We start from the raw sequence: 22,078 nt of genomic DNA, 5'->3' as shown, positions 1-22,078 counted from the left end.
GGTAAGATCAAGGGGCCAGGGGGATCGGCGGGCCGGTGGATCAGGGGCCGAGGGGTTGGCGGGTCAGCGGCAGGGTGGGTCGGCGAGTCGGCGGGTCGGGGGTTCGGTGGGTCGGGAGGCCGGTGGGCCGGGCAGTGTCCGGGGCTCGGCGGGCAGGCGGGTGGCACAGCGGCAACGGGCCGCCGGGCGGGGCTGGGCGGGGCGGGGCGGGCGCCGCGCCTGCCGTTCGCCTCTCCGGGCTGCAGGTGGGGCTGTGCGGCCGCGCTGCCTCCAGGAAGCCTCACGGGCCTGCGCCGGCTCCCAGGATGCAGTGTGGACCGGCCGGGCGCTGACGGCGGCGGCGCGTCTGCGGGCGGAGCGGCGCGGGCCGGCCAGCGAGGAGCGCGGCGACGCGGGCGGGGACAGCAGGGCCGGGCGGGCGCCGCCTGCGGAGAGGCCGGGGGCCGGCTCGCGTGGGGCCGCGCGGCGGCGGCGGCGGCGGCGGCGGCGACTTCCTTCGGGCCGAGCCGGACAGCGCAGGGCCATGGCCGAGGCGGCCGCGGCTCCGGTAAGGGCGGCCCGCGCGCACGGACGTGCGGACTCGGGGCCCGGGCGACCCGGGCCCAGCACACGGCGCCGCAGGCCCTAGGGAGGGACTCCGGGGGCCGGGCCGGGCCGCCGGGCCTGGGGCTCCGGCGAGCGGGACGCGGGGTCCGCCGGGGCCTAGGCACCCGCCGGCCAGGCCCCCCGTTCCGGGCCGAGCCTGAGCAGGGCGGGACCGGCCGTCCGCGCACCAGAGGCCGCCCCACGCCGAGTTCCTGCTGCCCTCCGGGGCTTCCTGCCCCCGCCCCATCCGCTGGCCCCCTCGTCTCCGCGCCCCCCACCCCGCGTCTCCTTTCTCTGCCCACCGCTCAGCCTTGGGTTCCCTTCCCCCCAGCTCCCCCCAGCGGCCTGGTGGCACCTGGGAGGCGTCCCGAGCGGCGGCGATTCCGCTGGCACCGAGGCCCCTCTGCGTGCCCGGCTCGCTCGGGGTCGGGGCGGAAGACAGCTGCTCCGGTTCGTAGAGGGACGCAGGCACGGCACCAGCCCTGTTAGGCGTGATTTTGTCCTCACAGGAAACCTAGGGGGTAGGCTCTGATTCTCTGTCATAAAAAAGAAAAACCCGAGGCCTAGAGAAGTTAACTTGCCCAGGATCGCACGGCTAGAAAAGGTGTGGAAAGACAGGGTCGCTCTGTGTGCTGGGACACACTGGCGCTTTGGGGGAAACAGACAGGTACACTGGTGATGGTAAAGCAAAGCAGAAAGAGGTGCGTGCACCTTCCTGGCCTGTGCTGCTGTGATTTGAGCTGGGCTTTTAGGGAAGGCTAGGATTTCATCAGGCTGAGCTGGACCCGTGGAGCTTTTCAGGTAGGGAGGAGGCTTGGACACAGACTGGCAGGCAGTGCCGGGCATGGTCAAGGAGACAGAAGTCGTTTGCCTGGAAAAGATGGTTTGGGTAGCAAGGCACGGGGAGAGGAAGCTGCAGGGAGAGTTGGAAGGGGTTTGAAGGCCTGCCTGGACTTCATCATATGGGTGGGGAGCCATTGAAGGATTTGGAGTTCTCTTCCCATCAGCTGTTCTCAGGCAAAGAGTTTCCGCTTCCCTGGCAGGAGGCTGAGGCCAGCCCCATCTTGTCCACCCACCATTCAGTGAGGAGCTGGGCTTGAGTAGAAACAGTCGCCACTTCTCACCAAATAGTGTGAAGGCCTCACATGAGGCTCCCTGGCCCCGTTAAAATGTAAGAAGACTGCATATGCCTTATTTATAAGGTCGGAGTTTACACAGATGCCCTTTTCCTGGAACACAAAGATTATACTAATGGCAGTCAGATGCTCTTGGAGGCTGAGTCGGATTTCTGGGGATGGGGAGCTGGGCGATTAAGTGAAAGGACACTTCTGAAGCAAACGTTTAGAGGCTGGGGTCGTATGTCAGGGATTGGTCAAGAGATGAGGAGTGAGGGGAAGGGAAGAAACATGGCCTCGCACCCAGGGGCAGGGCTGCGCCAGCCCAAGGTGCCAGCCCAGTGCAGTCTTTGCAGCCTCAGAGCAGAACCACCTACCTCTTGAGCAAGAGTCCCACATCCAGTTGCTTCTCTGCCAGTCCAGCTCCTCTCCATCCTTGGAGGCCCAGCTAAAGCCCTGCCTTCTTCAGGTCAGAGGTCATCTGGTCCAGCTGCCTTCCAAACAATCACAAAATCGCTGATGGTCCATCCTTGACAGTTTTTTCAGCCTCTGCTCAGACTCTCCTGTCACTGTTTTCTGAGGCACCCACCCATGTTCTAGTTCTCAGTGACTTTCTCTAAATGAATCCACACTGGTTCCTACCAGTCACTTTTAAATTTTGCAAATAGTCACCGAACGTTTGTTTAGGAATAATTTTCAGGATGCTGTAAGGTACCGTTGAGCCTCAGCTGCTGCCAGAAGGTATAAATATCAGGACTTCCTCTCTGGCCCATGGGTCCTACCTTCAGATGTGGGTTGGGGGGGGTCTAGTGGTCGAGCCCCACTCAAAGCAAAATGTGCCCTTGCCTCAGTGTCCCCAGCTGCCGGTCATCTAAGCCACAATTGAACTGTCCAGCGACAGGCAAGTCGGGAATGATGGTTTATGATGGTTGCAGCACATATAAAAGTCTAACCTTATGGCATATGTCTTACCTTCCTCACCAGTCTGTAGGGTGTGTCACTGATCCTGGGGCAGCGACAAAAATGTCTGAGACCGTAATTCGCCCCTTGGGAAGGGTAGGAACAGTGAGAGAAAAAGTCAGTCTCACAAGGGCAGGGGCTTGTGTTTTGTCAAAAAGTCTAACTCTTGGCTGGGGGAGATTTGCAGTAATGGTGATTTTTAGTTTGAGGGGGGCGGTAATCGGACAAAATTAGATTGTCCTGGGGTGGAAAGGAATTAGTCATCAGATTTCCATGTTTATTAAAGAGACACGAGTTGCTTTTTAATAAAGCGGTTCAGCAGCGCTTATGTTTGTGTCGTTTCAGTGAACCAGCTGTTTTTTTTTGCTAGGTCATCATCAGTAGACAGATCCTGTGCAATTATGATGGGAGGTGCTGGCGGGGCTCTAGTAAATCTGCAGTTTACTATTTCTCCATTAAGACACCCCAGCAGTGCGAAGTCACTGTTGATTTAGCAAAATTGCACCGAGCGCCTACCACGGGCCCCTCACTGTACTGTGAAAAGATGCAGCACTGCCTTCAGAGAGCTTGTAGAGGCGGATGCGGGAGGTTACTGTATAGGGCGGCGAGTGCCCTGATGGGGGTCTGCAAGGACTGCTGCAGAGGCCTGGAGGGAGGGCACCCGCCCAGAGGAGCTGACTGCCAGGCCGAGATCTGGCGTGTGGCACAGGACATCCCCACTTCCCACACATGCGCTCCCCGCTCAGCTTCCTGATGCCTCGGAGAGAGGGGCTCAAGGAACACGGCAGGCGGAATGACTGATGCTGGTCTCCTCTCTGTTTCTGAAAGATTTCTCCGTGGACAATGGCAGCTACAATTCAGGCCATGGAGAGGAAGATCGAATCGCAGGCTGCCCGCTTGCTTTCCCTAGAAGGTCGAACCGGGATGGCCGAGAAGAAGCTGGCCGACTGCGAGAAGACGGCCGTGGAGTTGGGGAACCAGCTGGAGGGCAAGTGGGCGGTGCTGGGGACCCTGCTGCAGGAGTACGGGCTGCTGCAGAGGCGGCTGGAGAACGTGGAGAACCTCCTGAGGAACAGGAACTTCTGGATCCTGCGGCTGCCCCCGGGCAGCAAAGGCGAGGCCCCCAAGGTAAGCCCTGGGCGCCGGGGGTGGGACAGCCCGTGCCCGTCAGCGTGCAGGTGAGCGTGCGTGACACTGTGGTTCTGGGTGCCCGTGACCTTTGATGATGTGGCCATGTATTTCTCTGAGCAGGAGTGGGGCAAGCTGGACGAGTGGCAGAAGGAACTGTACAAGCACGTGATGCGGGGCAACTACGAGACGCTGGTCTCCCTGGGTAAGGCGTGAGGCTCATTTCTTGGTTACATGTGATTTGGGGAGACCTCAGCTTCTCTCTTCCTTCTGGTGGCTTTCGTCCCGAGGATACGTAAATCACTGGGAACCTTGACCAGGCACGGTTATCACCTCCTCTTCCTAAAGATGAGCCCTGGGTGACTGAGTCAAAAGCTGCCTTCTACTTGGTGAAGATCACGGGGTGCCAGACCGGGAGGCATGGTGGCCCCTCTCCTAACCAGCCTCAGAGCACAGCCGTTTCTGTTCTCCTGCTGAGACCTGGAGTGGAGAAGGCTCCTACCGCTCTCAGATCCAGTGATCAACCCAGGTTTGAGAAGGACTTTTTCTCTCGCCTTCTCTTGCTGAGACATGAGGCCTTGACCGAGTCGCTCCTCTGGGTCAGCGGAGAATGTGGGCAGACCATGCTTCTCACAGCCAGCGCTGCCTTCACACCTGGAGGCTTCCCCAGACCCTGGGCCTGCTGCTGCTCCCTTCATGCAGTACCCCCAAGAAGGCCTGAACTGTTTCTTCTGGGCTTATTACCTCTTGGGCTGGTTATCTGTGTGACCCCAGGTCTGAAGGCAGAAAGGCATGGTTACGAGGCTGGGAGCAGGTGCGGGTGTGAGGTTCTGTTTCAGTTTGTAGGAATGTACGGCTTCTTAACCTCGAGACCCTATACCAGAGCGTCTTCAGCTCAGCACTGCATCTTGGGCCAGATGAGGCTCTGTTTTGGGGGCCATCCTGTGCCTCATAGGATGTTCGGCAGTGTCCCTGGCCTCTTCCCAGCAGATGCCAGTGGCGCCTCTCCCCCAGCCCCCAGTCGTGACAACCAAAAATGTCTCAGACTTTGACAAATGTCCCCTTGGAGGCACAATTGCCTATGGTTGGGAACCACTGCCCTCTACCAATCAAGAAATGTAGCTTCTAGGCCATCTTGGTTTCCCAGGCTGCCTGTCCCCAGCTCTGAACAGAACATGGCAAAAGCTAGCCCTTCTGTCTTTCCCCAGACTATGCCATCTCCAAGCCCGAGGTCCTCTCCCAGATTGAACAGGGGAAGGAGCCGTGCAGCTGGCGTCGCGCCGGCCCCAAGGTTCCAGATGTTCCTGTGGACCCGAGCCCAGGTGAGGGGTTGGGGGAAGGCTAGGGGGACAGCAGGCAATCAGATGGAAACAAAAGTAAAGGGCCAGGGCGGGTGCGACCTTCTCTCCAGGGCGAGCCAAGGAACAACATCAGTGCTTTAAACCTGAGTTTTCTTATAGTTGAATTATGACCTATAGCCTGTGCAGCTAACACTCCAGGAATGCTTCCCAGCGTGGAAACAGGCAGCAAACCTAGTCTTTTAGGAAAGAGATGGTGCCAGTGGCTCAGCCTTAGGGGAAGAAGGAGGGAGACACAGACAGGAAGGTAGAAGATAATAAAGACAAAATTTAATTCAGTCATAGCTTTACAAAGAGTCAGCCTTGCCTCTACCCGAGAACCAGATTTCACTTAAAACCATTAGTAATCACAGAACATTAACCCATTAGCCACGTTTCAACATGGTTAGAGTCACTGATTGATTTAAGGTGGATCTGGATACCCGATACTACGGTCTCAGATTTTCCTGGGCCAGTCAGCACCTTTGAAACCTTTGAAAGTTAAGGAAAGGACAGGTAGACACATGAGAAAAGCCAGATGGCTGACGGGAAGACCTTGCTGGGTTGGGGGTCAGCAAGGGTCTGTCACTTACCAGGGAGATCCCGCCCCTGCAGGCTCAAGCCCACCTCCTCCCAAGACTCCTTGTCTGCACCACCTGCCTTGGGGCTTCCCTTTCGTCTGAACACCTAGGTTACGAAAAAGTCTTACATGTTTAATTTGTGATTCACAAAATGTGTCTTCCGTGTTTGCTGTGTCATCGCAGTTAGATTTTCCCTTTACCCGGGGCAGGCCGTGTTCAGAAATCATTCACCAGTTTAGGTCAACAGGGACAGTGCTGAAAGCTAGAAATTGACTAAGAGCAGAGTGCTGTCTGGATGGAAAAGATAGTTAGGACACGTGGGGCTGCCAACGGCTTACCTTGGGTGGGAGGTTCCCCGTCGGTTTGTTTTATTGTATTTATTACATCCATGTGGAGGCCTCCCTGGATGTAATAAATATACACGATACTGAGAGTGAATAGGGGCCTGGAAATGTGGTGGCTTCTGGCAAGTCCCTGCCCAGCCCTCCCCTCCGGCACTCAGAGCTCCCCTCTCGGCCTTGAGCCTGTCAGCGGGAACCCTGGGTGGCCCTCATCCCTGCCCACCTCGGTCCAAGAAGCCCGGACCCCCAGTCCACCCTCCCCCGCTCTGGGCTTCGTACAGCCGCTCGTCAGACCTCCTCTCCCACTTCTCTTCAACCCCCAAATCCTCCCAACTGTGCTTGGGGAAGTGGGTGCTCAGCAAGGCCGCCGATCCCCAGGCTCCTCCCCAACTGTCCACCCATTCTTGCCCAGCGGAGACCTGCTCCCTCCCCTTTCCTCACCCTCCTTCCCTGCCTGAAGGGCGCTGCGGTCACTGGGGTCGGTGCTCCTCAGTATAGCCTCTCCTGGTTTTCCTCCCACCTTTCCTTTGCTATTTCCTGCCGCCCTTTCTGATCTTTAAGCATTGGGGTGCCCTCAGCCCTCCGCCTCCTCTCTCTGCGCCCACACTCCGTCCTCCCGGTGGGCACTCCCACCGGGGCCTCTCCCCTGAATCCTGCACGCCCGCCGCCTGGTCTGTCTGCACGTGGACAGCTGCCCGACAGCCCGTTTGGAGCACGTGCCTCCCCGAGCTCCTCCTCTGCCCGTCAGAACCTGCTCCTGCCACAGGCGTCCCCACAGACCCAGAACGCAGGGCCCATCCCTGACCCTCTTTCACGCCCAGTCCCCACCCCCCCCGCGTCGGGAAGCCCTGCCAGCACTCCTCCAGACTCCCCTGCCCACCCCCCTGCCCCCAGGCCCGTGGTTTCCTGCTTAGAGTGTTGCAGGCACCTCCAGCCAGTCTCCCTGCTCCTGCCCTAATCCTCCAGAGTCTGCTCCCCACCCAGCAGCCAGAGTGACCCCTTTACAGTACAAGTCCTGCATCCTTTGGCTCCCACTCCTGCTGGCTTTCCATCGACTCACACAGCTGGGCTCCTCTCCCTCTGCTTGTCCCCCACTCGCTCAGTTCCAGCCACAGTGGCCTCCTTGCTGTTCCCGCAACACTCCAGGCTGGCCCAGTCTCCAAGCCTTTGCACCGGCAGTGCCCTCTGCCAGGAGTGCTCTTCGGATATTTCCTGGGCTCAGCCCATTACCTCCTTCAGGTCTCTGCTGAAATATGACTTTCCCTAATCGCCCTATTTAAAATGGCAGCCCCTCTCCCCACCCAGAGTTTCCAGTCTCCCTTTCCTACTTCAGTTTGTTCCATATCAGATATCATCTATAATGTATATTTCATATTTTAGATTATTATATATTTTATATTTATAGACTTTATATAGACATAGATATTACATATGTAGAACTATAATATATTTCATATTTATAGATTATATATGTTTCCTATTTATAGATGTGTATGTGTCTGGTCACCACCCTCACCTCCATTAGGATGTAAATTTCAAGAGGATGAGAACTTTTATTTGTTTTGTTCATATAATCATTCTGGCCTCCTAGAACACTGCCTAGCACAGAGTAGGAATTTAATAAATATTTTTGAATGTATCCTGTGTTTCATAATGTATCCTGTGTGTGTGTATGAAATAATATATTTCTGATACAATTTAAATTCCTTTTTATATCTCCCAGTCTCATTCCTCCCCAGGGTAGCCAGTTGTCCAGAAGTTGATGTTTGTCCTTTCTATCCACATTTTAAAACTTCTGTTGTATACATATGCAGCCACAAACGATATATAATAATGGTTTTGTGTGTTTTGAAAAATCACGTGTCATCATATCTATCACTCAGTGTTCTGTATTTCGTACTTATCTCTGTTGATGCATATAAATCAAGTTCGTTCATTTTAATGGATGCTCAGCATTCCAAAAGCAACTATATTACAATTTTTTATCCATCCCTCCACTGAGTTGCACTTAAGCTGTTTCTAACTTTTCACTGTCACAAGCGGACTGGAGTGAACATTCTTAAAGATGTCCTTTTGTGTCCATGTGCTGATGTCTCTCCAGGGAATAGACCTGGAGGAGGAATCCCAGTGTGGAGGGCATGCCTGTCTGCACCTCTGCCATTGCCAGATCACCCTCCCCATGGTCACACTGGCTTCCATACTCCCCAGCAGTTAAGAGGACCTGCTTTCTTACTTCCTTGCCCACTTTTCAGAATTAGATGTTTGCCGATCTGATGGGAGTGAAATGGTATCTTGTTTTAATTTGCATTTCCCCAGTTGTTAGTGGAGCTGAGCATCTTCAGATGTTTATTTGGGTTCTGCTTCAGTGAATTATCTTTTTCTGTTTTTCTACTGTTGTTTCTCATTATCTTACTGATTCAGGATCTCTTTATATAGTTCTGGATACTAACCCTTTGTCTGTTATTTGCATTACAAATATCTTCTCCCAGTCTGTGGCAGGTCTTTTAACTTTGTAGTTCTTAGAATAGAAGTTTTAATTTTTGGTAGAATCATAAACACCAGTCTTTTCCTTTATGATCTGTGCTTTTTCTGTCTTAAAATATCCTTTCCTGCCTCATTCTAGTTTTGCTTTTTACATTTAAGTCTCTAATCCAACTAGAATGAATATTTGGGGAGGTTACAAGGGAGAATTTTAAAAAATTTTCCCCACAAGACATCTAATTTTCCAGCAAAGTTTGCTGGAGATTCTTCCTTTTCTCCAATGATATGTAATGCCCATTTGGTCACGAACCAGGTTTCCATACATGCACGTGCCGTTCCTGGGCTCTTTACTGGTTTCTTTGGTCTCTTTGTCTATCTCCACACCAATTCTCACTCTTTTAGTTTCATACTAAGCCTTGATATGTAGTAGACTGAGCTTTCCCTTCTTGTTCTTCTAAACTTTTCTTGGCTATTCTTGGACCTTTGTTCTTCTAGATGAATTTCAGAATCTTTGTGTCAGGTTCTCAGAAATCCTGTTGGAATTTTGATTGGAATTGCATTTCCTTTGTAATTTCATTTCTGGAGAATTACTGTCATTGCAGTATTGAGCCCCCTTACCCACAGGAAGACTTGTTTACTGAAGCCCTCTGTGTGTGCCTGAATAGGACTTTACAGTTTTCTCCTGATCATTGTTGTTTCTACTGTGAATGAGATTTTTAAATTAATTACATGCTTTAAATAGTTGTTGCAGGTGTGCGGTAAAGCTGTTGACTTTGTTTAGTAAGAAAAACAATTTTCTCAACTCTCTTATTACTTCTAATGACTAGTCAATTTAGATTCTTAGGTTCTTCACATAGACAATTGTGCTCTCCATAGATGGCACAAAAGTTATCTCTTCTTTTTAAATGTTCGTAACTTTATTTTTCTGGTTTGGCAGTGGGCCTATGACATGGTTAAATAGTAGCCGTGATAGCTGGCATCCTTGTCTGTGGGATACTTAGAGAGTTTCAGCATTTAGGATGACTTTTGCCATAGACTTTTTTTTTTTTTTTTTTTTTTTTTTTCTTTTTGCGGTATGTGGGCCTCTCACTGCTGTGGCCTCTCCCGTTGCGGAGCACAGGCTCTGGACGCGCAGGCCCAGCGGCCATGGCTCACGGGCCCAGCCGCTCCGCGGCATGTGGGATCCTCCCAGACCGGGGCACGAACCCGTATCCCCTGCATCGGCAGGCGGACTCTCAACCACTGCGCCACCAGGGAGGCCCTGCCATAGACTTTTGAAGATACTGTTGGTTTAAAAGAAGTTTCCTTCCACTTCTGGCTACTGTTTTTAATCGTGAGTAAATGCTATATTGTATCAAATGTTGTTTTTTGTTTTTTTAATATTATTTTATTTCTTTAATACATTTTACTTTGTATTATATAACATAAAATACATAACATAAACAAAATACATAAAGTTTAGAGAGTGATTAGTAAACACCCATATTCCCAACTCCCAGCATGAGAAATAGATCATAACCCGATCTATTTCCAGGACCCCACTGTCCCTCCCAGACCCCAGACCCCTCCCTTCCTCTCACAGATAAACACAAAATTCAGACAGATGAGATCAGTCCCTTGCTTTTCCTTACATTTTTATTACCTATGTATATATTCCTAAGTAACATTGTTTAACCTGTTTTTGAACGTTTTATGAATGAGATCATACCATATATATTCTTCTTTAACTTGCTTTTTTCATTTGACTTTGTTTTTGAGAGTCATCCATGTTGATGTAGTATAGCTGTAGTCATTCCTTTTCATGATTTTCACTACTTTATAGTTTCTGTTTTATGAATATAACACAATGCATTTATTCCTTCTACTGTTGATGGGTGTTTGTGTTGTTTCTAACTTTTGTGCTTTCAGGAACAATGCTGTGATGGAAATTCTTAGGCATGTGTAAAAGTTTCTCTAGGTATAGACCCGGGTGTGAAACTGCTGGGTCATAGGAAAGTGCATGCTTAGCTTTTCCTAGTAACGTCTCAGTGTGCTCTGAAGTGGTGGTGCCAGTCAGCACCCACCAGCAGCGCTGGGGTGCCTGCTGCACCCTGTCCTCACCAGCCCTGGAAATGCCTCACATTTTAATTTCTGCCCATCTGGTGGGAGTGAAATGGTTTAAAATTTATAGTTTAAAATGTGCATTTTCCTAATTAATGGGATTGAATGTTACAGCCTGTGTTTATGGGCCACTTGTCTTTCCTCTCCTATAAAATGCCTGTTTATGCCTTTTGTCCATCTTTCTTTTGTTTTCCCTTTACATATTGATTTGTAAGAGTTCTTTACTATTCTGAATATCAATTTTTTTGTGTGAGATATGTGTAAATCTTCTCCATTTATGGTATGCTTTAAAGAACAGATGCTTTTCATTTTAACTTACTTGGACGAATTTTTTACCTTTATGGTTTGTCCTTTTTATGTCTTAATTAAGAAATTTTCCCTTACCTCAAGGTAGTAGCACATCATCTTACATTTTCTTGTAAAATGTTGCCTTTCACGTTCAAGTTCTTAATCCATCTGGAACAGACTTTTATGGCCATGGGAGGTTCGGACCCTAGTACTTTCTCACTGGCACTCTGGGTCTTCTTTTCCTTTGCTCTTTCAGGTAAACTCTCTAACTCCCTTATCAAATTCCATGAAAAATCCAGTTGGGATTGTGGTAGGAATTGCATTGATTCTATTAATCATTTTGGAGAGAATTGACCCCTACTATATTAAGGGTGAATATCGTTAAGTCACTCCATTTATCTCATCTGTAACGTCTCAGTGAAGTTTTATAACTTTCTTCAAACAAGGTCTTGTACATTTTTTTGTTAGCTATATTCCTCCATCCTTTGCATTTTTTACATCGCTGTTGTCAGTGGTGCCTTTTTCTGTTTGTTGCTGGTGTGTGTTGGGGTCTTGGGGGCAGGGCGCACCCTTCCCTGGTGCTCTTTCTCCTGTGACAGGGCTCAGTTATGTAACATCCCATTCTCTCCCACCCAGTTAGGCACCCCACCAGGGGTGCCACCAGGGATGCACCTCATCGGGGAGTTTGGGAGCAAGGATTGGACAAGCACAGTCCTTGCCCAACCTTCTTCCCTTGGGCAGCTGGCTTCCCCCAGGGACAGGCAGTCTCTGCTGCTCTGCTGGGGAGAGCCTCCTTCACCATGGTCCAGGGTGACTTCCTGATCCAGGGTCAGTGCTGAGGGCCCCTCTTCCATAAAAGCTGCATCCTCATTTATCAGTAATAAAAAGAGTTTACCCTCACCAGCCTTCCTCTTTTGTTTTATTTCTCTAATTGTTAAGATCCATGACAGGGAAGAAAAATGGTAATTGCCAGGCTCCCTTAAAACCCTAAGAGTAGACAAAAATGCAATTGTCTTTTATTTATCGATATTTGTATCTAGGAACCTTGCCAAAATTCTCATTAGTACTAATAACTTTTCCAATAATTGTCTGATGAGCCTCGGGTTTTCTGAAAAGATAATCATATCCCCTATGAGTAACAGAATTTTTTGTTTCATTTCAAATCTTTATGATTTAGTTTTCTCTTGTTTTATTGTACTGGCTGAGAACTCCCAGAAAATCCTTAAATAGAAGTGATGACAACAGGTATCTTATTGGTTCATGATGTTAAAGAAGATACTTTTTAACTTTTCACACTGAGGCTAATATTTGTTAAAAGTTTTTTGATCAGTGCTGTTTATCAGGTTAAAAGAGTTTTGTATATGTCTGGTTGACTAGATGTTTCTAACAGGAATCGCTGTTGAATTTTTATGGAATGCTATTTTGGTATCTATTGAGATGATTATATGATTTTTCTTCTTTAACCTGCTAGTATGGTAAGTTATGTCATTTTCTCATGTTGAACCAACCTTGCAATTTTGGGAAAAAACCCTAACTTAGTCATGATCCTTTATATATATTGCTAGACTTAATATGCTAATTATTTTGTTTAGGATTTTTGAATCTTTGCTCATGAGTGAGACTGGCCTATACTTTTCCTTTCTCAGACTGTCTTTGGCTGGCTTTGATATTAAAGATATGTTACGATGTATTCCCTCTGTTTTTATTTGCTCAGAGAGTTTGTGTAGTATTGGAATTATCTATTCTTTGAATGTTTTTCTTTGTGGGGGAGATTTTTGTCTACTGATTTAAGTTCTTTAGTAGTTATAGGACCTTCTTGATTCAGTTTTGGCAAGTTCTAGTTTTTCTAAGGAATTTGTTCATTTCCTCAGAGGTTTTAAATTTCTTGGAATAACGTTCATAATATTCTATTTTTTAATCTCGGCTACATCTATGATTATGTCCCTTTTTCATTCTTCGTGTTGGTTATTGGTGCTTTCTCCTTTTCTCTTGATAATCTTGCTAGAGATGTATTGGTTAATATCCTTTCCAAAGAACCAACTTTTGCTTCTCTGTGTTCTTTGTTTCTTCTTTTATTAATTTACACTCTCACAGGATTTCCTTTCTTTTTATTCTTGTTGCTTTTATTTTATTGTTGTTACTTTCTAACATCTGGCATTGACTGCTTGACCTATTAATTTTCAACCTGTTTCCTCTTTTTTAATATAAACATATGAGGCTACAAACTTTCTTCTAAGTACCATGTAGATGCAGACACACATTTTGATAATTTTTTCATTAGCACTGGGTTCCAAATAGCTTCCATTTTCATTGTGATTTGTCCTTAGAGCCTTGGATTATTTAGAAAGCATATATATATATATATATATATATATATTTAATTTTAGTATATATAGGGAGTTTGAGGATATCTGTTATTGATTTCTAACTTAATGGTGTTATAGTTAGAAAATAGATATGTAAAATACTAATCTTTTAAAATTTATTGAAGCTTGTTTTATGGCCTAGAAAGTATTCATTTTTTCTTAATGTTTTGTATGGCTTAAGAAGCTTGTGTTTTCCTTGTCTTTAAGTTATGCTTATGTCCATTTGGTCAGTTTGTTAATAGTGTTGTTCAGATCCTATAATCTTTGGTTGGCTTGGTTTATCAGTTATGGAAAATGGTATGTCAGTCCCCCACAGAGGAGGTGATTTGTTCATTTCTCCTGGAGTTTTGTCAGTTTTGCTTTATTATTTTGAAGCTATGTTATTAGATTTGAATCATAGAATTATTTTATCTTTCTGGTCAATTTACCATTGTGCAGTGATTCTTTTTATTTCTATGGATATTTTTCTTTTTAAGTCTATTTCATCTGATATGGTATAACCACATCTTTTTGTTTTTAATTGTTTATTTGACTTAGTATATCTTTTATCGTCTCACACTGCTTTTGCATCCTTCTGTTTTAGGTGTGTCTCCTATAAACAGCACATAGCTGAGTTTCTTGTTTGTTTTTAGTCTGCTCATCTTTACGTGTGAAATGTCCAGAACAGTAAGCACCAGCCACATGTGACTATCGAGCACTTAAAAGGATGAAATATGTCTAAATGAATACTTTGGATATATTGGGTTAAAAAAAATATTGCTAAAATTATTTCACCTGTTTCTTTTTACTTTTCTAAGGTAGCTACTATCAAACCTAAAATTAGATATGTGGCCCACCTTGATCTCTGTTGTACGGCGCTGGTCTAGATCGTTGACATTGACCATGGCCACTAGGGTGTTTGGATTCTTAGCCACCATCTTAAATTGTGCTGTGAGACCTTAACCCTGCCTTTTCTGTATTTATTTTTTTCCCATGCCTCCCTTGAGAATTACTCATTTAGATTTTTCCCTCCTTAAACTGTTATTATTTTTAATTAGTTTGGAGCACCAGCCTGGGGTGTGTCAACTCCCAGGAGAGACTGTTCTCCCCACTCAGCTAAGACCAAAGGCCAGAATGGGCAGTTGCCTTTCACAGGGCAGGTTTTCACCGTTGTTTTATGTTTAGTGCACTGGGAACATTGCTCTTTGGTCCCAAGTTTATGTGTGTGGTGGTGGTGAGGGGCCTCCAGCCCAACCTTCCACCCTGCTTAAGCACTGGGCTTCTCACATCTGTGTACCCCAGGTGTGCACAGTCCATTGTAGCCCAGCAGTAGGGGAATGGGAGATGCCCTACAGTTACATGGTTGATTTAGGCTTTCTTAGAGGTCATCCATGCTTAAAAAATTTTGTGTTTTTATACTTTTACCCATCATTTTTAGATACTCCATATTAAGAGGAGTTTCTCTGCACAGCTAGCCAGCCATATGCCAGAAATAGAAGAGTTGAATGCTGCTTCTATGTCTGTTGAGATGACTATTGTTTTCTCCATTAATCTGTTTGTGAGTTGTGTCACTGTATTGTCCAGGGGTAGCTTATCCTTGAGTTCTCAGGATAAACCCAGTTTGTTCATAATGTACTGTCTCTTCTTCTTTTTTGAAAACATATTACTGGATTTGATTTATATTTCTCTCATTTAGAATCTTTGCATACCTGTTCATAAATGATCATTTTATAAATTTTTGCATATACTGTTCTCTAGTTTGTGCAATGAGAATTATACCAGCCTCATTTTGACAGCTATTTTCCCTCAGCATTTTGAAAATATTATCTTCTGACATCGTACTTGCTGATAGAAATCTGCTTTCAGTCTGAATGTCATTCTTTTCTCTCTGGTGCCTTTTAAGATTTTCTCTTTGTCTTTGCTGTTCCATTTCACATGAATATTGTCTAGGTTTATATTCTTTTTTATTTCCTACTTAGGAAGTGGTGTTTTCCTTCAAACCATGGGCTCACCATGCCTTCAATTTTGGAAAATTCTCAGCCATTATTTCTTTACCTGTTGCCATGTATCCATTTCTTATTTCCTCTTTCTGGGATTTCTGCCAGCATATGTTGGAACTTCTCGTTTAATCCTCCATGTCTCAACTTCTCTTTCATATTTTCATTTCTTTATCTCTCAGTGTTGTACTCTGGATTGTTTCCCCAGATCCATCTTCTAAGTCACTAATTTTCTCTGCAACTGTGTTCATTCTGTTAAGCCAGCCACTGTATTTTTTATTTCCATGACTGCTTTTGTCATTTCTAGAATGTCTATTTGGTTCTCTTTCACACCTGCCTTTTAAAAAATAATTTCCTGTTCTTGTCGTACAGATTCTGTTCCTTCCTTTATTTCTTTGAATATTTTAAACATACTTACGCTACTGTATCCTTCAGCCTATTCCTTTCCTGTAGTTTGCGGGAGTGAGTTCTGCCATGGCTCTCATGCCATTTGGCTCCTCTTCTGGTTTGTAAGTTTAGCCTTTTAGTAGGGGTCCCTTAAGGCCTGCCTTGTGGGTGTGCCCCTATGGGCAGGTTTGCATTTGCCTCTGTTTGGGGGCCTCCTGGGTTGCTGTGGTTCTCAGCCATTTTTTCTGTGAATTTCTCAACTTTTCTCAGCTGCACCATGTGGTTAGTATGAAGCTGGTGTGGACACGGGAATCTAATTTATTATGGGTGGCTTTTCCATCCACGGCCCTGGACAAGACGCAGCTTCCTTATTGTGCCCCTACGTGGATGGGGTTTTAGTCCCCATCTGCCTGACGGGACAGCGCGTCATGGCTTCTGGCTGGCACAGGCGGCTCAGCTCTGCGCTCACCTCACGGGGACATCAGAGCCCAGCCCCTGAGGCCCGAATCCTGGTTCAGCAACTCTACTTGGCTCCTGCTCAAACTCTTGATTTGACTTTGTGTTTTTTCTTTGATGCTTATACCTGGAATCTTTCTTTTGTGCTCACGTAAATACATGTGTAGGGGTAAGGTTTTGCTGACGGGGGTAGATTTTATCTAGCATTTCTGTTTAAAGTGAGAGCAGGACCTCCCGAGGGCAGCACAGTCTTGTCCATGGACCAGAGATCCAGCCCTGAGAATGCGGGTTTTTTGTTTGTTTGTTTTATTTAGTTTTGGTTAGGTTGGGTTTTTGTTGCTGCGCGCAGGCTTTCTCTAGTTGCAGTACGTGGGCTTCTCATTGCAATGGCTTCTCTTGCTGCAGAGCACGGCCTCTAGGCGCACGGGCTCCAGTGGTTGTGGCACACGGGCTCAGTAGTTGTGGCTCGCGGGCTCTAGAGCGCAGGCTCAGTAGCTGTGGCGCACGGGCTTAGTTGCTCCGCGGCATGTGGGATCTTCCCAGACCAGGGCTCGAACCCGTGTCCCCTGCATTGGCAGGCGGATTCTTAACCACTGCACCACCAGGGAAGTCCGAGAATGCATTTTGTATTCCTCACTTTTCCCTGCCTGACCCGTGTGCTCAATACCACGTGACCCCATGCTTTGCCTGGAAGACCCCGCAGCCCTTGTTTGAGCTCTTGCCTTCCCTTTCCACCAGGCTCTTTTGCTGTGTGACCTTTGCAAGGCCCCGTGTGCCTTTCCTTGGCTGGATGTGTGTCCGCCCCAGGGCCCCTGGTGCTGCCACTCACGCACTCTCTTCTTCTCAGGCTCGGGGCCCCCCGTCCCTGCCCCTGACCTCTTAATGCAGATCAAGCAAGAAGGTGAGCTCCAGCTCCAGGAGCAGCAGGCTCTAGGCGTGGAGGCGTGGGCAGCCGGACAGCCAGATATCGGGGAGGAGCCGTGGGGCCTCAGCCAGCTGGACTCCGGAGCAGGAGACGTCTCTACCGATGCTGCCCCTGGTGAGTGGCTGAGGCTGGGAGCAGACAGCAGGAACCAGGTGCAGGGACTGAGGGCAGGACCTGGGAGAAGAAGTTCCTGCAAGCATTGCAGGGGGCGGTGGGCTCTGGCCTGACGAGTTTAGAAGATTTCCCACCTTACGGCAGGGGTTGCCCCGAAGGACATCCTGCTGGCCCCTCTGGGTTCCATGATGCTCTTGTCCTGGTTTTCCTCCGCCTCACTCTTGCCAGCCCCCTCCTGGTCTTCTTGCCCCAGCACTGGACATTTAAATCACCAGCTGTCTCCTATTAAAGAGGGGCTGTATGACGAGAGTGTGACATCTGAGCTTCCTGGTGCCTCAGGGAAGGGGACAGAAGCACACTGGTTCAGGAGAGGTGGGGTCGTTGTGCTCGGGCAGGAGAGTCACCGGTGGGGTCTCGGGGCAGCTGCTCCGCCGCCTCTCCCACGGGGTCTGCCCGCTGCTTTCCCTAACCCACTGGCTCTGCTCTCTCTTCACTGCAGGCGTCCACTCCAACTTCTCAACCACTATCCCGCCCACCTCCTGGCAGGCGGATCTCCCTCCCCACCATCCCTCCTCCGCCTGCTCAGACGGGACGCTGAAGCTCAGCACGGCCGCCTCCACGGAAGGTACAGGGTGCAGAGAGAGGGCTGGAAGGGCTCACGTCTGCCCCGGAGGCTGCCTCAGCCGTGGCCCCTGGTGGTCCAGCCAGCAGGCATTTAGGTGCCAGTGATGTGAACGCTCTACAGTCTGTCCCTTTTCTCCTTCTAGATTCTTAGGCTTGAACCGTCTTTCTTGAGACGGTCCATTTTCCCACAGTTCCTTTCTTGTGTTAACCAGTCAATCCTGACAAGCTGAACCCTTAAGAGGTTGTACCTCTTGCCCAGACTCAGCAACCCTGGCTCCTCTCTGACCTGGAAAAACCCAAACCCACCTAGAACCGCTTCTTAGATATCAGCACTACCAAAGACAGGTGTCCACAGGCCCGAATTGGGAGGAACTGCCACATTTATGTATTAGTTTTCTACTTACTTCTGTTTTGAAAGGCAGTTATCTGTTACTTTAAGTAATAATTTCTGTCATATTTTGGCACCCCAAAATTGTGCTAAAAGCCTATATCCCTGATATAAAATTCTAGGGCATGAAATTCAAGTACATTTACGTAAAATCAAACACATTTTTACTACTACGCTAATATTTTTATCATTAGCTAGCTGGCTACATTTATTGAATGCTTGCTGCATGCAGAACAGCATGCTAAGTGCTTTCACATGTGCTGTGTGGTTTAAACTTCATGCAACCCTGTGAAACAGGGCATTCACAGAGGAGCTTGCCTGAGGTCACCGCTGCTCTGTGGGGAGCCACACTCCAGTCTCAGATCCCCCCGAGCCCAGCTCTGTGCTTTTGCCCCTCGGGTGCATTGCCACCAGTGGTCAGAGCTCCTTCCTTGGCATAACTTCACGATTAGCCTTAAGAGCCAAAGTGAAAATGGAACGCGGTGAGCAGATGCAATGGTTGCTCTCCTGTGGTGCAGGTTCTGGAACAAGGGGAGCAGATAGGTTGGTTGCTTTATGTGTGGTGAAGGTCTGGAACACCTTGTCCTCCCCCACGGTTTGAGGCAGCCACCTGACCACCTGGGGCATCTCTGCCGAAATGGTTGGATCCGGAGGCTTCGAGACTAGGGCTCCGAGTGGCCGTAGTTGGGCCAAATGTCCCGATGAAAGATCTTGCCTTTGTAAGCGGGCAGGACAGAACGATACCCGGCCTCTCTGTCTTTCTCAGCAGATGTAAAGATTGTGATAAAAACCGAAGTCCAGGAAGAGGAGGTAGTGGCCACACCAGTGCATCCTACTGACCTAGAAGCCCACGCGACCCTGTTCGGACCAGGCCAAGCCACAAGGTTCTTCCCTAGTCCTGTCCAGGAAGGAGCCTGGGAGAGCCAGGGCAGCTCCTTCCCCAGCCAGGACCCCGTGCTGGGGCTGAGAGAGCCCGCCCGGCCCGAGCGCGAGCTGGGCGAGCCCAGCCCCGCGGTGACCCAGGACGAGACCCCTCCAGGGGACTGGCTCTTTGGGGGGGTCCGGTGGGGCTGGAATTTCAGGTGTAAGCCTCCCACGGGCCTGAACCCAAGGACCGGGCCTGAGGGTCTGGCCTACTCCTCGCCCGACAACGGAGAGGCCGTGCTGGACCCCGGCCAGGCCCCGAGAGCCTTCAGCGACCCCTGCAAGTACCCCGGCCGGACCAAAGGCTTCGGCCACAAGCCGGGCCTGAAGAAACACCCGGCGGCCCCCCCGGGGGGGCGGCCGTTCACGTGCGCCGCGTGCGGGAAAAGCTTCCAGCTGCAGGTCAGCCTGAGCGCGCACCAGCGCAGCTGCGGGGGGCCGCCCGACGGGGCGCCGGGGGCGGCGGGCGGCGCGCGGGACGGCAGCGGCCTGCGGTGCGGCGAGTGCGGCCGCTGCTTCACGCGGCCGGCGCACCTCATCCGGCACCGCATGCTGCACACGGGCGAGCGGCCCTTCCCCTGCACCGAGTGCGAGAAGCGCTTCACCGAGCGCTCCAAGCTCATCGACCACTACCGCACGCACACGGGCGTGCGGCCCTTCACCTGCACCGTGTGCGGCAAGAGCTTCATCCGCAAGGACCACCTCCGCAAGCACCAGCGCAACCACACGGCGGGCGCCAAGCCGGCCCGGGGCCAGCCCCTGCCGCCGCTGCCTGCCGTGCCCCCCGACCCCTTCAAGAGCCCCGCCTCCAAAGGACCCTTGGCCTCCACGGACCTCGTGACCGACTGGACTTGTGGCCTGAGTGTCCTGGGACCCACCGACAGTGGGGACCTGTGAGGCCTCTGGGGGACCCCCGCAAGCCCAAGTGTAAAGAGGCGCTTCTCCAGACAGCAGGGTGGTGCGAAAAGCTTCGAGGCGGAACGGAGCCTGGGGGAGAACCAGATTCCCAGTTGCTGAACCGATCACTGGAGCGGGAGAAACTACCAGACAACGCAGCTCCCACCTCTAAACAAAGTAGAATTCTCTGATTGTGAAACTGAGCAGCATAGAATTTTAAGTAATTTAATTACGAAACTTTTTTTTTTTTAATTCTTGAAGAAAAAGCCGGAAAATAGTAGTAGCACCAGTTTAAACTTTATAGTGTACCTTTGGTTTCTGGAGTGCGTGTGTGTGTTGTGGGCTGTGTCCTTACCAAGTCTGACAGAGGGTGTGACGGAAGCTTGGCTGGCTGGGGACGCGGGTGAGGAGGCACCTGGACCTCCCTGGCCTCAGTGACCCCTAGGGATGGGCCGGTCTCTGCACATAGCCCCAGGGGAGCGGAGACCGGGCTCTGCCCAGGACCAGGCTGGGAAGTAAGGCCAGCCGGCTGCCGTGGAAGCCCAGCCTCAGCTCGCGGGCAGGAGGACTGAGCAGGAGCAGCCTGGTGTCTCTCAGCACCTGCCTCTCACCTGCGAAGGCTCTGCGCCAAGTGCCGGCCGTGCGCAGGCCCCCTGCCGCTCCCCCCGCCCCGCCACGTGGCTCCTGGGCCTCGTAAAGGAGAGCTGTCCGGAAGCACCGTTAGGGGTGCAGGCGTGAGGCAGGGGCAGCAGAAGCAGGGCCGGGAACAGAGCCTCACCTGCCGACCCCCACAGGGGAGGGGCTTCCCTCTGCTCCTGCCAGATGCTCGTTTCCTTTTCTCTTGGTGTGGTGTGTGTTCTCGCTGTCCAGACGCTTTCGCACGGAACCTCATTTGATCGTTACTGTGCCCTAGTGAAGCACGCCGGACGAGCATCCTTTCCTGTGAGAGATGAGGCCATGAGCTACTCAGAGGGGACCCATCTCAGCCTCGCACCCCGTGTGCACGATGAGTGCAGACAGTTAGGAAGAGGCTCAGGTCAGGCTTGGCTCACCCTTCTGGAGCATCAGTCTGAGGGAGGAAAGCTTTTCATTTTGCCCTCTTAAAAGATTTGCCCCGCATCTGCCTGAGCAAAATCATCAGGCCTCAAGCTTTAGCCAAGTGGCGGCCTTGGTGGCCAGTGGGCGCTCTCCCCCGGGAGGGGTCGGGGCTGAGGGGCTGGGCCAGGGGCAGGGCTTGCTCGTTCCCTGGCTGACATCTTGAAGGTGGAATTAGAAATGGGCCAAGGTTTCTTGATTTCACCCCAGTGCTGTCTCTGCCACACGAGTATCCATTCCTGTTTTGTTGAAGCAGACGCTGGTTCCTTGTCCTCTGGGGAACTTGTTTCCCGAGGTAGGGAGACCATCGCTTCTGTTCATTCAGCTCCCTTGTGCGTACTTTTATTAGGCAATAGACTAGTTAAGAAGATTGTTTCTATGTACTGTATATTTTGTACCAGTTTACACTTCTAATATTGATATAACTGATATTTTGAGAAACAAATGAAGAGGAGACCTCCTGTTAAAATAAAACCTAACCAGCACCGAGGCGGTTTGGTGGGTCCTGTTCTTAGACCCGCGTCTTTGGCGCTGGCGCCACTACATGCATCGCTCGCGACAGCGGTGCGGTCGGCTTTCTCTGCGCCCTCCTGCTCAGGGAGGCCTTGGACCCAGGGAGGCAACTGTCCCTGAGAGCTGGGATGGGAGAATCCAGAGAAGTTTGACTCTGTGGAGATAAAACCGACACCTGGAGGGAAAATAAAACCACATCCAGTCACCTCGCTTCAGAATATAGACATGGTTTTTGTCATTGAGTTTAATATGAGATCATGTACATGAAGATAGGAAGAAAAAATTGCAAGGTATCAAAGAAAAACTGAAGCTGGATGTTTTCTCTTTGCATCTTTTCTTGGCTGGGAGAGGCCAAGAAAGGATTGGGATGCCTGCAGGGGCCGTAACCCTGGTCTGGAGTGAGATTCCCTCCAATGGCATTTGAGCCAGGCCAGCTGACACCCATCTTCCCACCAACTAGAGTTAACACTTGTTAACATTCTATCTCATGTTTTGTT

At 49.9% G+C, this 22,078-nt stretch overlaps 1 protein-coding gene across 3 annotated transcripts; it reads left to right on the top strand.

Moving 5' to 3' along the window:
- The first annotated feature begins 403 nt into the window (after window positions 1-403).
- Window positions 404-21,557, top strand: ZNF746 (zinc finger protein 746). 3 transcript variants are annotated; one of them, XM_081243567.1, is made up of 7 exons: window positions 404-547; window positions 3,489-3,788; window positions 3,912-3,993; window positions 4,997-5,110; window positions 16,949-17,140; window positions 17,640-17,765; window positions 18,922-21,557. In XM_081243567.1, the coding sequence occupies exons 1-7, from the start codon at window positions 524-526 to the stop codon at window positions 19,971-19,973; spliced, it is 1,890 nt and encodes a 629-aa protein (XP_081099693.1). In that variant the 5' UTR covers window positions 404-523; the 3' UTR covers window positions 19,974-21,557. The 3 variants fall into 3 exon arrangements, with proteins under 3 accessions (XP_081099693.1, XP_081099692.1, XP_081099694.1); XM_081243566.1 differs by having other exon boundaries at window positions 18,919-21,557; XM_081243568.1 differs by lacking the exon at window positions 404-547 and adding an exon at window positions 950-1,106 and having other exon boundaries at window positions 18,919-21,557.
- The last annotated feature ends 521 nt before the right edge of the window (window positions 21,558-22,078 follow it).

The sequence above is a fragment of the Mesoplodon bidens genome, assembly GCF_964165515.1.
Source record: "Mesoplodon bidens genome assembly, chromosome: 9".
Taxonomy (NCBI): domain Eukaryota; kingdom Metazoa; phylum Chordata; class Mammalia; order Artiodactyla; family Ziphiidae; genus Mesoplodon; species Mesoplodon bidens.
The sequence above is the reverse complement of the archived record's forward strand: the minus strand, read 5'-3'. Positions and strand labels throughout refer to the sequence as shown.